At 41.4% G+C, this 17,722-nt stretch overlaps 1 protein-coding gene across 1 annotated transcript in view; it reads right to left on the reverse strand.

Annotated features, from left to right (window-relative positions):
* Positions 1-3,834: 3,834 nt before the first annotated feature.
* Positions 3,835-17,722, reverse strand: part of LOC125964791 (NADH dehydrogenase [ubiquinone] 1 alpha subcomplex subunit 3-like) — a 104,800-nt gene continuing 90,912 nt past the window's right edge. Inside the window, exon 2 of the mRNA XM_049711370.1 lies at positions 3,835-4,130. Coding sequence (XP_049567327.1) covers positions 3,835-4,130 — 296 coding nt within the window. The remainder of the gene's footprint in view (positions 4,131-17,722) is intronic.

Below are 17,722 nucleotides of genomic sequence, written 5' to 3' on the forward strand. Positions count from 1 at the left end.
ATATCTGACAACCCCAGCCTGCCTTCAGCAAGAATCCTCTTAAGTTAGTTTAGCAAGAATCCTCTACCCTGGATGTATCCTCTTAGTGATTTCCTATCCACTGACCCCTCACTCTGATTTTTGGCTATAAACCACCAGCCAACTTTGCTGTTTTTGGAGTTGGACCTATATCTTGCCCCTATTGCAATAGTCTTGACACCTTTCAACATAGTGCTGAAGAGAGTCTTCTTTACTGTTTTAACAAGTGTCATAATGATATTTTCTTTAACAGGGCCGTAGTCTTAGGAAGTTTGGATTGGATTTTCTAAGTTTTGAGAGGTTATAAAAAAATCTAACTCATTGTTAGATTTTTCAGTATAAAGTTGAAAGTAACGATTCCTTCTGATGGGGTTCAGAACATCTTGGCACCTGGGCATATTGAATATTTTAAACTGAAGGCATTTGAGAAATGACAGGTTCTTGGAAGGGTTCTCTGACTTTCCACTTCCCCCAAAGCAGGTCATGAGATCCTCTTATAAGAGGTGCCCTCCTTATACCCAGAGTAAAGGAACCTCCTTATCTCCAGGTTGGAGAGACACTGAGAAGATTCTGAGCACACAGGCCTTGCTGTTTCCCCCAGTTTACTACACTGACTTCATACCCTGTCCTATCCTGTTCCTTCATGACCGTGCACTCTTCATCAAACTTAGCATAAAAACGCTCAGTTTTAACTGTTTCTTTAGGTCTTCATTTTCTTATGAAGGCTCCCATGTCATATAAAACTTATATTAAATAAATGTGTATGCTTTTCTCCTGTCCATTTGCCTTTATCAGTTTAATTTTCAGACCTAGCCAGGGACCCTGAGAGGGTCATCCCTCTTCATCCCATACACTTCCTTCCGATAACTGTATGAGGTTTTATCATTGTGAGCTAACTTAAGTGAAGTGAAATGAATGGCAATCTACTGTTCCCAAAACCGAAGGAAAGGCTAAAGGCCCAGGCTGAGAAAGGACAGGGAGACCGAGAAGCCTGAGAGGCCTGGAGCAGGAAGAGATGTGGTGTCTCCTCATGGGGAGCTTGGCCATTTTCAAGCCCTACATAGCTCTGCTTGAGGCTCCAATTCCAGCAAGAGTTGGGTTTTTGTCTCCCAGAGCTGCAAATCTCTCTAGTGACTGCACACTAGAATCTCCTGGGAAGATTTAAAAAAACATGCTGATTTCCCAGCTCTACCCCAGAAATTTTGATCAATGATAATTGGCCTGGGCTACAGGGCCTTGGTCTTTTCCAGAGTACCCTGGCACTTTAGGTGTGGCAGGAAGAAGAGCACTCCTTGGGGTAGGGGGCTGAGTCTGCAACCACCTGGAGGTACACTGGGCCAGGTGTGCTGGGGCTTGTTTTTGGCCAGTGTGGGGCAAATATAATTGCAAAATCCTTTCCCACCCCAGAATACTGCTCCACAGAAGCAGAAGAAAAAGAAAACAACATTATTATCAAATAAAGCATTAAACCAGAATTCGATGCACATCACAGGCATTCAATGTAACTCACTAAAAAGATTGAAAAGATAGAAAGAAATCTCACTCTTTGATACAGCCAAGGGCATACAACCCATCAAATTAGGTAGCCTTTGCCATTTGGAATCAGGTGACAAGTCTGGTCCACATCCTCCCAGGGCATCTTAAACTCTGTTATACTACTGGTATATAAATCCTGCATCATCATGGTTGTCCTTAAACATGGGCAGTGCATTTGGCCACCAATCAAGATTTGGGATTATTAAGGGCTATAGGGGATCAGAACAGGCCACCCCAAAACATGCCACATGGGCATAAAGATTATTTTGAGCTGAAGACAATTGAGAAACAGCAGATGCCAAACAAAACTCTCCAGCCTCCCCATCTGCCTAAAAGCACGATATAAATCCCCATTTGTAAAAGTGTCCCCTGTACTGTACCAGGAAGAGGAGGATGGCTCTGAGTCTCTTCTCAGCTCTCAAAATAGCAGGAGAGGAATCTATGTAACAAGGCTACTAAAATAACACTTATCTTCCATGAGTTCTCCCCATATATTTACCTTCCCAAGTTTGCTGCCTTTAAATTTTGAACATCTTTTCCTGAGTCTTGTCACATCTCTAGAGATTTATTGATTTTTGTTAAGATGTTATATAATCCCAAGTTCTAACCACCCCTTTGAGTTACTCATCCCTGAGTTTTCCCATGTCTATGTGTGTTGCACGCATTAATAAACTCTGAACTTCTCTACTTAATCTGTCTCTTATTAGTCTAATTTGCAGGGCCCCAGTTGGAGAACCTAGGAGGGAAGAGGGAGAGTTTTTTCCTCCCCTACAGAGCTAATATGTTTCCTCATAGTGGGGTTGGATACCCTTATCAATGCCTTGGGGATCCAGAATACTGAAGAGCAGCAGCAAAGAGAAGGAGGCATTGGCATGCCAGCCAGAAGCTCATGGTGCCATGTTGGGAAAGGAAAAAAATTCCCTCTACTCTTTCTAGGTTCCTCTAGCTGGTCTAAGAACCACACTGACATGAGACAGATTAACAAGAGAAAATAAAATTTAATTACATACTACATACCTACGGGGCCTCCATAAGAATGCGAGTTAGGTAATTGAGGCCTATATGTCATCTGAGGGAAGGAGAAAGGGTAGGGGTTTGGGACTTCAAAGGGGAGAAAGACAATTCACTTGGAAGTGGAAAAACAAATGTTTGGTGAACAGATGTTTGCTATGCCATGCAGAGACAGTGGGACGCAGAGAGCACTTTGGTCTCCAGGCCCTGCTGAGTGACCCCTGCCACACCCAGCCAGTATTCTTTGTAGATATCTCTGGTGATGGGGCTCTTCCTGGGTCAGGGCCTTTATCTAAATTCTTTAGGCAGTAAAAGGGAGGTAAAAAGAAAGACTTCCTGAGTCTTCTGTTTCTTAAAAATTATCAGCTTGAGATAATCCTCATGCCAAGGAGACATTCTAAGAGGAAAAATGGGGTTTGTTCAGTCAGTCAGTCAATTAAACTTTTTTTGAGCATCTATGTGCCAGCAGTTAGCTAGACTCTGTGGAATTACTGGGATTAAATAAAACAGCAAAATGAATTCTCCTATTGTCAGGGAGGAGGGAGGCAGGGAGAGAGAGAGAGGGAGGGAAGCTTCCCTGACTTGTCCTCCTCCCCTTTCCTTCTTTCCTCCCTTTGACGCTGCACCCCAGCTGCCTTGGACATCCCCATCCCCCCATCCCCGGTGTCCTGGGAGTGTCTGCATTTTCACCTCCCCTCCCAGACTGCAGGCTCCTCAAGAGTGGGGTCAAGATCCTCAGCACCTTCTCAGGGCCCAGCTCAGGTAGGTGTTCAACAAATGTTTGAGGACTAAAGGCAGAGTCCTCACCCTTAGGGTTTAGTATGCAGACTGTCCAGACATTGTGGGAATGAAGCCAGCCAGGCGGAATCCTGAAGGATGAGTACGACAGTGCTGTGGGCCAGTCCCCCCAACTCTTGTCTCGTTTCTTTGAAATTTCCCTGGCTGGTTTGTCTCCAAGACAAATAGCTGTTTTTCCCTGGGATTATAGTTGTATTTCAAAAAACAGATGGAGCAAACCTTTACTGGTTCAAATCTCTGGATAGAGGCAGGGCACCAATCCCCAAGCAGCTTGGAATGGAATAACTGGGCCTAGGGAAGTGACTTGTCTCATCTAAAAATACACTTGTTTCTGCCTCTCCCATTCCCATAATTAAACACACGTACATGCACATGCACATACGCTTGCTGCCCACATTTTTTTTTTTTTCAGTTTTCACATTTTTATTGGGGGATCCAGGGAAGAGGACCCTGCCCTGTCAATGTAGGTGCTCACAGTTTCTTCAGCCACTCTAAGCTTGGGCCCTGTGGGTCCTGTGAGTGGCTGGACCCATTGGTTATGTTCCCATGGTCTAGGAGGAGCACTGTGTGGTTGTAAGGTGAGGCCTGGTTGATCATGATGGCATATTTGGTGCAGGGGCTGATTGTGGGCAGAATTATAATGAGGCCCCCGATGGTGAAGGACACCACCAGCACCAGCTCCTTGGCCCAGGCATTCTTGAGGAAGGAAGGAGTCTTGCAGTTTCCCTGGCTACCCCAATTTAAGTCAGCTGGTTCACAAGGACTCTCTGTTTGACCAAACTTTAGACAGACTCCTCATCCACGGCCTGCTAAAGACAATCTTAGCAAAAAATCCTGCTAAGTCAGTTTAGCCTGATTCACCCACTCTTGATATCTGATCAAACTCCTCATCCCCCACTATTGGTGTCTCATCCTTGATGCCTTCAGCAAGAATCCAGTTAGACAGGTTTAGCTAGAATCCCCCATCCTGGATGTCTCCTCTTAGTGATTTCCCATCCACCAGCCTCACAGTCGGCTCATTGGCTGTAAACCCCTAGCCATCTTTGCTGCATTCAGAGTTGGGCCTGATCTCTTGCCCCTATCGCAATAGTCTTGAGAAAGGTCTTCCTTACCATTTGAACAAATATCAGGATAATTTCTTTTAGCTTGTTTGAGAAGGAAAAAGAGAAGTGGTCCAGTTGTTGCTCCTTGGTTTGTTCCTACAGGTGACTGGACTATGGCCAGAGTGACTGGGGAGAGAGCTGTCAGTTTCTGTATTTGGGAAGTGAAGAGTGGACTGCATCCCCAAATTTCTGTCCTTTAGAAGGATGCAGAAAAAGAGGTATGGGCAAAGAGATGCTCAGGAGAGGCAAGGCAGTGACCACCAGGGAGTTGGTAGGAAAGTGTTTACTTCTGCATTCTCAGAACTAAGGGAGAAGCGTGGTGCCTATCCATTAGCCTCTGGTGTTGGAAGGAAGAAGGTGGGGAAACACAAAGCAGGGCTGCAGCCTCAGGGAGATGTCTACATGTGTTCCCATGTCCCTGTAGTTCACAAGTGGACATTGCAAGATCCTTCTATCTACCTCAGATTATTTTCACATTAATATATATATATATATATATATATATACACACACACATATTTATTTATTTATTTATTTATTTATTTATGGCTGCTTTGGGTCTTAGTTGCTGTGCATGGGCTTTCTCCGGTTGCAGCGAGCGGGGGCTACTCTTCGTTGTGGTGCACAGGCTTCTCATTGTGGTGGCTTCTCTTGTTGTGGAGCATGGTCTCTAGGTGCATGGGCTTCAGTAGTTGTGGCATTCAGGTTCAGTAGTTGTGGCACACAGGCTTAGTTGCTCCACAGCATGTAGGATCTTCCCGGACCAGGGCTGGAACCTGTGTCCCCTGCATTGGCAGGCGGATTCTTAACCACCGTGTCACCAGGGAAGCTCCCTATTTTCACATTTAAGGCTTAATATGTGCTGAAGAGTGCTCCATCTGCTCCCCATTTAATTTTTTTTTAAACAAAATCTTTTGTAAAGAGAAAGGGAAGGAGGATGTAAGAGCTACATTGATTCATGACCAAACATGGATCAGATAGGACTATGTCATATTACTTATATAGTCCACCATCAGAAATGTTGCATAGTAATGGAAATAAATCAGTTAAGCAAAACCGGTTATATTAGTGCTACTGATGTAAATACCGAGACTTTGTTTTCACCCTCTGCAAAGTACAGAGACAAAAAGGGGTCATGAAGGAAAACTGACCCACTGCACAAGCACATGAGAATGTGAAAGACGCGAGGACCTTTCTCCCCTGCAAGGTTTCTAGTCTCTGTGTTTAACGTGTTGAATCACTTCTACCTTCTGAGAGCTGTTTAGTCACCATTAAAAAAATAAAGATCTTTGGGCTTCCCTGGTGGCGCAGTGGCTGAGAGTCCGCCTGCCGATGCAGGGGACATGGGTTCGTGCCCCAGTCCGGGAAGATCCCACATGCCGCGGAGCAGCTAGGCCTGTGAGCCATGGCCGCTGAGCCTGCACATCCGGAGCCTGTGCTCCACAACGGAAGAGGCCACAACAGTGAGAGGCCCGCGTACCGCAAAAAAAAAAAAAAAATAAATAAATAAATAAATAAATAAATATCTTTGATACAGATTGTTGATACTGTTTCTGCAGGAAAACACAGATTTATGCTTTGAGGTCCTATATGGAGAGAATATTTGGCTTCTATAGCTGAAAAATTTAGAGTTCTAGGGAAAAAATTTCTAGACATCAAATAAGATTTATAAAAAAAATGAATCAGTGCTAATATAATCCAACATAGTTTATATTATGGTTTATATAAAACCCAGAATAGATAATGTATGACATTTTAAATTAATATTTTATATCGTGATTTCTTCTTGACCTGAAGACTAGAAACAAGGTCCCAACTGCCAAGAAATTAAGCGGAGTAAGGGAGATGGTGATGTATGGGGGAGGGACAGTGGCTTTTAAAACCGCAGTCTTCACTAGAGAAACAGAACTATAAATACCAGAGCAGTTAACAACTCAATAGAATAAAATACAGTCAAGCATCTAGACTTTTTTCAAGGTGATAGTGAATGTGCAGTTTTTTGGGGAAAAATATCAAAACTATCCATTTTTCTTACAGATATTAGAGCTTGCTGAAAGGTAGCAGAATATGCCACCCCAAAATATGCCTCTTTGGCACAAGGATTATTTTGAGAAACAGCTGAGGCCATAGAAGCTCTGAAAACAGAGTAGAAGTTAACTTTTTGTAAGGGACATTTACGTTTATAAAGTAATTATCCATTTGTATGGTTATCACCTATTATGTACAAGGAAGAGGACGATGACTCTAAATTACAAGAGAGTCTAATAAGTGAGGGAGGCACACACTTGAATCTATATAACAACTTTACCCTTGTTTACTTTACTCTTCCTGGAAATAACCCCCACCATCACCATGACTGGCCTCCCTTCCCCAACGTCTTTCTTTTGTCTTTAGCTGAAGATGGTATTTAAGGTGGTGGCTTGGGTAATCTGGGGATTTACAGTTTTCCTGGGTATATTCCATGCACCTATGAGGTATACATGTTAATAAACTTCTGTTCTTTTTTTCTTGTCAGTCTGTCTTTTATTATTAAGAGGGTCTCAGCCAAGAACTCAGAGGGTAGAGGGAAAATTATTTTCTTCTCTTACACTTCCAAGCATGAATTTAAGTTCCCAAATTAGTTGTTAAATCTGTGAAAAATATTAGCTTTTCCAGGCCCAAGTTTCTGACCTCCAAAATGAAAGAGGAGGGCTAGCAGTTGGAGTATTTGTCCTATGCCTCCATGACCTGTGCGATTTATGGTTTAACGGTCTTTCTAATGAGGATGACTAAGAATTCTTTTATCCCCTGTGTCCATGGAATAAGTGATCCCCTTTGGCTACCAAGAATAAAGGGAAGCATTTCTCTTCTAGTCTTCATGACAGGCGCGTCATGGGAATGGATGTTGAGGGGTTAACACGTCTCTCCTCAACAGCTGAGGCATTCTGGCTTTAGCTGTAACAAGCAAGATGTGATTTGTCACCTGCTCCCTGACACTAATGCCCACAAGTTGATTGGCTTCAGACAGCTGACTTCCCAAGGGGCTGAAACACATACGTTCACAACGGGGGTTTTGTCTTATTACCTCATCTGCTGGGGCATCATCCATACACCGCCTCCACAGAGGAGACCAGTGGAAGGTGCCTTCGCAGTGCAGGGTGGTTATTCCTCACCTCTTCCCTGGGGAAGGCGTCTGTTTTCCTTTGTTAGGTCTTCAGGGTAGTGATGCCTTTGGTGAGGCTGCCTTCCCTCTTGTCCCAAGACAGCTGTATGTCGGAGGCAGACACATCCCAGGATGTGTGCCGCTTTCCAGGCACTTTCCCAGATGTCAAATCGAACAACTTCCGTTATCATCTCCTTTGGTACCACAGCTGCAAGAAGAACCATGCCGAGTAACTGGCCCTCTGTCTTATTTTTCATTATATTCTGTTTTTTTTTTATAATTGTAGTCTAATAGAGATAACATAATCGTAACCACTGTTTTTTTTTTAGTTTTTATTTATTTATTTATTTTATTTTTGGCTGTGTTGGGTCTTCGTTTCTGTGCGAGGGCTTTCTCTAGTTGTGGCAAGCAGGGGCCACTCTTCATTGCGGTGCATGGGCCTCTCACTATCGTGGCCTCTCTTGTCATGGAGCAAAGGCTCCAGACGTGCAGGCTCAGTAGTTGTGGCTCACGGGCCTAGTTGCTCCGCAGCATGTGGGATCTTCCCAGACCAGGGCTCGAACCCATGTCCCCTGCATTGGCAGGCAGATTCTCAACCACTGAGCCACCAGGGAAGGCCTGTAACCACTTTTAAGTGTGCAGTACAGTGGCATCAAGTGCATTCACACTGTTGTGCAACAATCACCACCCTCCACCTCCAGAACTCTTTTCAACTTCCCAGACTTGAACTCTGTACCCAGTACACAGTAACTCCACATTTATCTGGGTTTTATGTTGGCGAAAATCTTCTTACATTTCTCCAAGTATGTTAGAGACTTTTCATCTTATATGTTGTTCACAAATTATTGTTCCATGCCTGGCCATTTGTTTGTGTATTTCTCTTGTAAATTATTGGTTCTCTTTTTTCTGCATGGTGATTGGTGGATGTTTGTTACAGGAGAGCTCAGTGGCCAATGGAAATTTATGCTGTTGTTTTGGATGGAAGTCATGTCACCCCAGGGATCTTTCTAGTGAGTTTGACTGGGAACTCAGGGGACCACCCACTGACCAGCAGACTTCATTCAGTGTGTGTCGTCAGGGAGCTTTGGGATGAAGAAGGCACTGCTAGAAGCAGGAGGTCTCAGACAAGTGGAAGGTGGGATGTCTCATTGGTCTGCTGTCCTGAACTGGACTTTCTTATATCCTTTTAAACCACTGCATAGTTTTCTATAATATTAAGGTGACACAGTTTAATTAAATTCCCCTTCTGATGAACATCTAGGGTGTTTCTGTTTTTCATTATGATAAACAATACTTCTATAATCATCCACTTAACATTCATGATTATTTCTATAGAAGGGCTTTTTATAAATGTTATTGCTATCATAAAGTATATGTACACTTTAAAATCTGATTGATAGATGCTTACAAATAGTTCTTCGTAAAGTCCTATACCAATTTCCTACCGAAAATGTATAAGAATAAGTTTTCCTTCCCATGCCAGAAACATACAGATTCATTTGCTTACACTAGATATTATTATTTTTTTAAATAAATTTATTTATTTATTTATTTTTTGTTGCGTTGGGTCTTCGTTGCTGAGCACGGCTTCTTTTTCTCTAGTTGTGGCAAGCAGGGGCTGCTCTTTGTTGTGGTGCAAGGGCTTCTCATTGCCATGGCTTCTCTTGTTGCGGAGCACGGGCTCTAGGCATGTGGGCTTCAGTAGTTGTGTCTTGTGGGCTCTATAGCGCAGGCTCACGGTCTTAGTTGCTCCACAGCATGTGGGATCTTCCTGGACCATGGCTCAAACCTGTGTCCCCTGCATTGGCAGGCAGATTCTTAACCACTTCTCCACCAGTGAAGTCCCTACCCTGGATATTATTAATCTTTAATATTTATGCTAATCTAATTAGCTTAAATGATATCTCACTGTTTTAATTTTCATTTCTCTGATAACTATTACGAGAGAGTGTTTTTGTTAACCATTTGTAGTTTTCTTTATCTAAACAGTCTACTCACATCCTTTATGCATTTTCCCTCCTGCTGGGTTGTTGTAATTTTCTTCTTATGTTAAAAAAATTTTGTGCATTATTTGCTTAACTTTTTTTTGGTGTCTTGCCATATAGAAGTTTAAATTTTAATGCAGCCAAGTCCAACCTATTTATTTTCTTTATGGCTTTTGCATTTCATATCCTCATTAGTAAGTCATTGTCTTAGTCTGCTATAACAAAATACCATACATGGCTTACAAACAACAGAAATTTATTTCTCATCTTCTATGAGCTAAAAGTCCAGGACCAAGTCACCATCTGGTACAGTGTCTAGAGAGGACCCACTATCTGGTTCCTAGACAGCTGTCTTCTCACTGTGTCCCCACCTGGCAGGAATGAGGGAGATCTTTGATGCCTCTTTTATAAGGGCACAAATCCCATTCATAATTACCTCTCAAAGGCCCCACCTCCAGACTCCATCACCCTGGGGGTTAGGATTTCAGCATATGAATTTGGGGGAGACATAAACATTCTGTCCCTAACAGTACTTTTGTTACTAAACACAAGATTGTGTGCCCGATGCACAGTGAGGCCAAACAAACTGAAATGTGGGAGTCTGGAGTAGAGAAAGGTTTATTGCCAGGTCAAGCAAGGAAAATGGGTGGTTTGTGCTAAAAAACCTGAACTCCCTGATGGTTTTCAGCGAGAAGTATTTAAAGGTAAATTTAGGGTAAGGGCTGCAGGGTGTGTGACTTTCTTCTGATTGGCTGGTGGTGAGGTAAAAGGGTGGTGCTCCAGGAATCTCGTGCTCAGCTTGAAGTTACCATCTTCTACCTGGGTGGGGACCTTAGCTCCTGCAGAAGAATTCAAAGGTATTATTATATATATTCCTTCAGGAAGAACCAGGACCCAGCCCCAAGGCTGTACTATTGTTTCTTGACTTCTCCCTTATTTCTGCATTCCCTCCCTTCCCTGATTAGCAACTGTTTGAACCTGCCTTTTGGGACTCAGGGAAGGTCATGGAAGCTGAATTAAGCTTATTTTCTGCAAACAAGAAACAGGGAACACAGAAAGGATTTGTACCGGGAGACCCACAGGGTTCTGTTTGGTTTCACTTTCCCACCCAACAATCGAAAATATTCCCCCTTGGTTTCTTCTAGTACTTTTATAATTTCACTTTTTAACATTTACATCCTTAATCAATACAAAACATTTTAAGGCTGTGTGATTTTTTTTTTTTTTTTTGCCACACCACGTGGCATATGGGATCTTAGTTCCCTGAGCAGGGATCAAACATGCACCCCCTGCATTGGAAGTGCATTGTCTTAACCACTGGACCACCAGGGAAGTCCCAAGGCTGTGTGATTCTTAAAATGATGTTGGGGAAGAAGAAATTTTCCTCTACCTTTCCAGGTTCTTCTGGCTGGTCTAAGAATTAAATTGACATGAGACAGATTAACAGGGGAAAATCAAACAAAATTTTAATAACCTGTACATGGGAGAGACCCAGGAAAACTAAGTAACTCACCAAAATGGCCAAAACCCTGACCTTAAATACCATCTTCAGCTAAAGAAAAAAGAGATGTTGGGGATAGTAGTTTGGAACTTCAAAGGGGAGAAAGGCAATTCACAGGAAGTTGAAAAAGCAAATGTTTGGTAAATAAATGTTTGCTGGGCCAGGCAGAGGTGAGGGGACACAAAGCAAACTCTGGTCTCTGGGTCCTGCTGAGTTTCCCCCACCACACCTAATCTATATTCTTTGCAGATAACTCTGGACAGCTTTATTCTGTAAATAAGCCCTTTATTTAACTTCTTTAGGCAGCTAAGGGGAAGGGAGAGAAAAGACTTCCTGAATCTCTTGTTTCTTAAAAATAATCAGCCTGTTTTAATCCTCATGCCAAAGAGACACAATTTGGGGTGGCAGATTTTGCTCCCATACACCGGAAAGACATCTCAGATTTTCCTGTATGAACAGACAGTTGTCTCAATACCATTTAAAAAATAATGCATTCTTTCTCTACATTTTTGAACTTTGACTTTGTCATGTGCTAAATTCCCATTGGTCAAGTAGCCTGCAGCAGTGCAAAGCCACACTATTTTCATTTCACAGCCATCAGTATTTTACCTGTGATAGGACAGTGTGCTCTCATCATTCCTCTTCTTCAAAAAATCTTGGCAGATATTATTTATCTTTTAGAAAAATTTTAGAATTCACGTTTCAAGTTCCATTAGGTTTAAGATTGGTTGAATTTACTGAGTAATTTTTTTATAGTTTTTGTTGGGATTATTTTGCATTACATTTCTAACTGGATGTTCCTTGTAAGGTTGTTCTCCTATGTGAAAAACTATTACCAAACCAAACTTACATTTGCTCACCTGCCATGTAATAAAGCCAATCTACTGACACCAGGTTGTGGTGAAGGAAAGTACAGTGTTTATTTGCAGGGCACTAAGCAAGGAGAATGGGTAGCCAACGTTTAAAAGACCCAAACTTCCTCATGGCTTTCAGAGATTTTAAAGGCAACATTAGGGGTGAGGATCATAGGGTGCATGATCAGCTTGTGGACATTCTTCTTTTTGGTTGGTGGTGCAGTAACAAGGTGATATTTCAGGAATCTCAATCCTCAACCTTCTGGTTCCAACCAGTCTGATGTCTGTGTGCTTGTGGTTAGCAGTTTCCAACCCGGGGTTGGGGATGGGGCGGTCCTAGTTTCTGTAAAAAACTCAAGGATATGCATCGGATTGTTATCTATATCCCTTCAGAAGGAACTAGGAGTCCTGTGACTCTATTGTTCAGGCTTAGTACTTTTCCTGTTTGACTGCTTTTCCTTTGTTTCTGCGTTTTCTCACTTCTGTAATACTTAACTGCTTGAGTCTGATCTTTGGAACTTGGGGAAGGCCTAGGAGACTAAAGCTTTTTTTACAAATCGGAAGTCAGGACATGAAGGGACTTGTACCCAGGAGGGCCCCTCAGGGTCTGGCTTGGTTTCAGGGTGAATGGTTATTGTTTGTTGGAACCATATCTGCCCACCTAATGGAACTCTCTTACTACTTCCACTAGATTTTATGTTGATCATTTTGAATTTTGTAAGACAAGCATCATTCCATTATTTAACTTCCTAGTTTTTGTCTCTTTATTACATTGGCTAGGACCTTAATCACTGTGCATCCTTGTTTTATTTGAAAATTCAATATTGTAAATTAAAGTAGGCAATTGTATCTTTATAAAATCGTCAAAGTAAAACTTGTAATTTGAACTCTGAAATAGTCACTGCAAACAGCAAAAAAAGAAAGAAAAAGAACACATCACTAATGAAATTACACATTCAAATATAGAACATCATGAAATTTCTACTTGGTAGTTAAAGGCTTCCAACTGTACCCCTCCCCCCCACCATGTGCAACATTCTAAATTCTGAAAAAAAGAATCCAAAGCATCCTCTGGGCAATTTTTTTTTTTTTTTTGCGGTATGCGGGCCTCTCACTGTTGTGGCCTCTCCCGTTGCGGAGCACAGGCTCCGGATGCGCAGGCTCAGCGGCCATGCCTCATGGGCCCAGTCGCTCTGCGGCACGTGGGATCCTCCCATACCGGGGCATGAACCCACGTACCCTGCATCGGCAGGCGGACTCTCAACCACTGCGCCACCAGGAAAGCCCTGGGCAAAATATTTTTATAAGATACAAAAATCAGTCAATATATTGGGATATAGGACATTTATCTTATATGAAGCTACAAAGCTATACAAGAGCAGTTGAATATTGTGTTTTGCAACTGCAGAAAGAATATCAGTCTTAGATGGAACATAGTAGAATATGTTTCTACTTCAGAATAGTAGAGCTGTGTAATCTACCAGATTGCTTACTGTGAAGATGAAACTCAATCCACATCTTGTTCCGAGGACCCTATGAGCAAATCCCTTTTATGAAAAGAAATGGCATTGGTAATTCTTGAGTGACAATGTCACTATTTGTAATCACAGATTTTGGTTTTTTTTGGCCACACTGCATGGCATGTGGAACTTCCCTGACCAAGGATCAAACCCATACTCCTCTGCAGTGGAAGCATGGAACCTTAACCACTGGACCACCAGGGAAGTCCGTAATCACAGATTTCTCATTTTAGTCAATAATTTCTCACCTGGCTCCATACCTGAGCCCCCTTCACCTGGAATGTTCTTTTGTTCTTTGCCTTGCTAGCTCCTTTGGTCCTTCAGCTCTTAGCTTACTCATCACATTTCAAGGCAACTCTTCCTGATGCCTAGGCTGGGTCACATCTCCCCTGGGGAACCTGCAGCTTTCTCTACTTTACATTCCAGTTTCTGGTGTAAAAGAAAAATCAGAATGGAGTCAGTATTGCTGAGAGAGCTCTCTAAAATGGAACCAGGAGGCCACTGATGAGGTGGGACTTATGCATGTCTCAGCTTGGATGGAATCTTAACTTTTGACCACTTATTGCCTTAACACAGGCATCCAGATCATCTGCACAGTGTTCCAGAAACCCAAGATACTTATGGGACCCTTACCCTAAATAACTTGTGACAGCCTCTCTCTCTCTTTTTTTAAAAAAATTTTTAATTAAGTTAATTTTTGGCTGCTTTGGGTTTTTGTTGCTGTGGGCGGGCTTTCTCTAGTTGTGGCAAGCCGGGGTACTCTTCATTGTGGTGCACGGGCTTCTTATTGCGGTGGCTTCTCTTGTTGCAGAGCACGGGCTCTAAGCATGTGGGCTTCAGTAGTTGTGGCTCACGGGCTCTAGAGCACAGGCTCAGTAGTTGTGACTCACAGGCTTAGTTGTTCTGCAGCATGTGGTATCTTCCCAGACCAGGGATCAAACCTGTGTTCCATTCATTGGCAGGCAGATTCTTATCCACTGCGCCACCAGGGAAGCCCTTTCAGCCTATCTCTTCAAAACAAGTATTTCCCATAATAGCCAAGACATGGAAGCAACCTAAATGTCCCTCAACAATGGATAAAGAAGATGTGGTATATATACACAATGGGATACTACTCAGCCATAAAAAAGAATGAAATAATGCCATTTGCAGCAACATGAATAGACCTAGAGATTATCATACTAAATAAAGTAAGTCAGAAATAAGAAACGCAAAAACCATACAATATCACTTATATGCGAAATCTAAAAAAAAAATGATACAAATGAACTTATTTACAAAACAGAAATAGACTCACAGACATAGAAAGCAAACTTATGGTTACCAAAGGGGAAAGGTAGGGGAGAGGGATAAATTAGAAATTTGGGATTAGCAGATACAAACTACTATATATAAAATAGGTAAACAAAAATGTCCTACTGTATAGCACAGGGAACTATATTTAATATCCTGTACTAAATCATAACGCAAAAGAAAAAAATAAAGGAACAAATATTTCTCTTTTGCATCAGAGCCAATTATAAGTCTTGCAAGACAACTGTAATAACCTTGTAGCTTTTGCCTTTATAACCTCCTGTTTCTCTTCCCCAGAACACTCTTGGTTTTACCTGCATCTGTGTCTGCTGAATTGCAATTCCTAAGGCTTCAGACAAAACTCTGTTCTTTTCAGTCATGATGCTGATTATTATTTGATGTTGGTCACAACTCTACCTGGCCCTTCTACCAGAATAGAAGCTCCATTGGGCATGGACCACATGTGTCCCCAGCTCCTTAGTCCACACTTATCCAGATTTGTGGAGTGAATGAATGGATAATTTCATTCTTGAGTTTCTTAAGCATTTTTTTAAAACTAATTAATTATTATTTTTTTGGCTGCATTGCTGTGCGTGGGTTTTCTCTAGTTGCAGTGAGCAGGGGCTACTCTTTGTTGTGGTGCACGGGCTTCTCATTGTGGTGGCTTCTCTTGTTGAGGAGAATGGGCTTTAGGCACATGGGCTTAGTAGTTGTAGCACATGGGCTAAGTAGTTGTGGCACGTGGGCTCAGTAGTTGCAGAGCGCAGGGTCAGTAGTTGCAGCGTGTGGGCTCTAGGGCATCCGGCCTTCAATAATTGTGGCATGCAGGCTCAGTAGTTGTGGCTCGTGGGCTCTAGAGTGCAGGCTCAGTAGTTGTGGCACATGGGCTTAGTTGCTCCACGGCATGTGGGATCTTCCCGGAACATGAATCGAACCCGTGTCTCCTGCATTGGCAGGTGGATTCTTAACCACTGTACCACCAGGGAAGTCCCAGAATTTTTGTTTTGACAGAATCCTGTTCTACTTTTTTATTAATATGTAATATGTCAATTACCTTATTTACTTTCTATAGTAAATGCATTTTCTTTCCTACATCTAAGGTGCTTATAACTTTGTCAATAAAGTCAGGCCTCGAAAACATAAAATAATGGAGACTCACATCCCCTGGTCGTGGAGTAGAGAGCATCACCAAACATCACAACAAATATACTTTCTCAAGTCTTATTGGTAGCTTTTAAAAAATAATCAATAACTAAAGTCCAGAAAACTTAAAAAAAATTCTCTTCAAATTTAATAATTAATATTTTGTTTTTATAAAATTATGGTAGTGTCTTTATTTGTCATATCTTAAGTTTTTTTTCAAAAGGAAGAAAATATGAATATATTTTTAAGTGTTAAAAGAAAGATATTGAAAGTTGAGCAACGTAATCAGATATTAAAGCTTATTCTAAAGTTATAATAAATTAGGGACTTCCCTGGTAGTCCAGTGGGTAAGTCTCTGCACTGCCAGTGCAGGAGGACTGGGTTCTATCCCTATCAGGAAACTAGATTCCACATGCATGCCGCAACTAAGAGTTTGCATGCTGCAACTAAGGAAGTCTGCATGCTGCAACTAAGAAGTATGCATGCCACAACTAAAAGATCCCACATGCCGCAACTAAAGATCCTGTGTGCCGCAACTAAGACCCAGTGCAGCCTAAATAAATAAATTAAAAAATGTTTTTTAAGTTATATTAATTAAAAGTGTGATTTTTAAAAAAAATTTATTGGAGTGTAGTTGATTTACAATGTTGTGTTAGTTTGAGGTGTACAGCAAAGTGAATCAGTTATACATATACATATACCCACTCTTTTTTTTAGATTCTTTTCCCATATAGGCATATACAGAGTACTGAGTAGAGTTGCCTGTGCTATACAGTAGTTTCTTATTAGTTATCTATTTATATATAGTAGTGTGTATATGTCAATCACAACCTCCCAGTTTACCCCTCCTCCCCCCACTTATCTCCTGGTAACCGTAAGTTTGTTTTCTACATCTGTGACTCTACTTCTGTTTTATAAATAAGTTCATTTGTACCCTTTTTTTAGATTCCACATATAAGCGGTATCGTATATTTGTCTTTGCCTCTCTGACTTACTTCACTCCGTATGACAATCTCTATGTCCACCCATGTCACTGCAAATGGCATTATTTTGTTCCTTTTTATGGCTGAGTTATACTGCATTGTATATATGTACCACGTCTTCTTTACCCATTCCTCTGTTGATGGACATTTAGGTTGCTTCCATGTCCTGGCTATTGTAAATAGGGCTGCAATGAACATTGGGGTGATGTATCTTTTTGAATTATTGTTTTCTCCAGGTATATGCCTAGAAGTGGGATTGCTGGGTCATATGGTAGTTCTAAAAAGTGTGATATTGATTCAGTCATAGAGTTCAATGTTTTTTGCTGCATTCTAGCCTTGTGATTCAAGCTGGTCCTTCATATCACATTCTTTCCTTGTTTCATCCTGCTTCTTTTTCATTTCTACCTGTTTCACAACCATTTTCCCCCCTCCCCTTTGCTATTATCTTATCATTGTGTATTTTATCTAGTATTTTATAGCAATTGCTTTTCTTTTTTTCTTGAAGGGACACATCAAATGTTTGCTTCCAAATCATAAATCTTTAAATGTATTCTTTTCCTTTCATCTCAGGCGATCTTCTAAATTTTGACATTGCACATTCTTTTCATAGATTCCAGTTTCAGAAAGCTTGTTTTTAACATACAGTCCACTGTTATTTTTTTTAATTTTACATAAATGGTATTGTAGACATTATATAAAAGATTCACAACTTGTTTTCTCATTCAACATTTTGTTTTCAGACTTTATCCTTGATGATATGTGTAGTCCAGTTCATGTTTTTATTTTGTGTGATGTTCATTGTATGATCAATGCATTACTTTTTATAAAAAAATTA

This window comes from Orcinus orca, chromosome 6 (genome assembly GCF_937001465.1).
Source record: "Orcinus orca chromosome 6, mOrcOrc1.1, whole genome shotgun sequence".
Lineage (NCBI taxonomy): Eukaryota > Metazoa > Chordata > Mammalia > Artiodactyla > Delphinidae > Orcinus > Orcinus orca.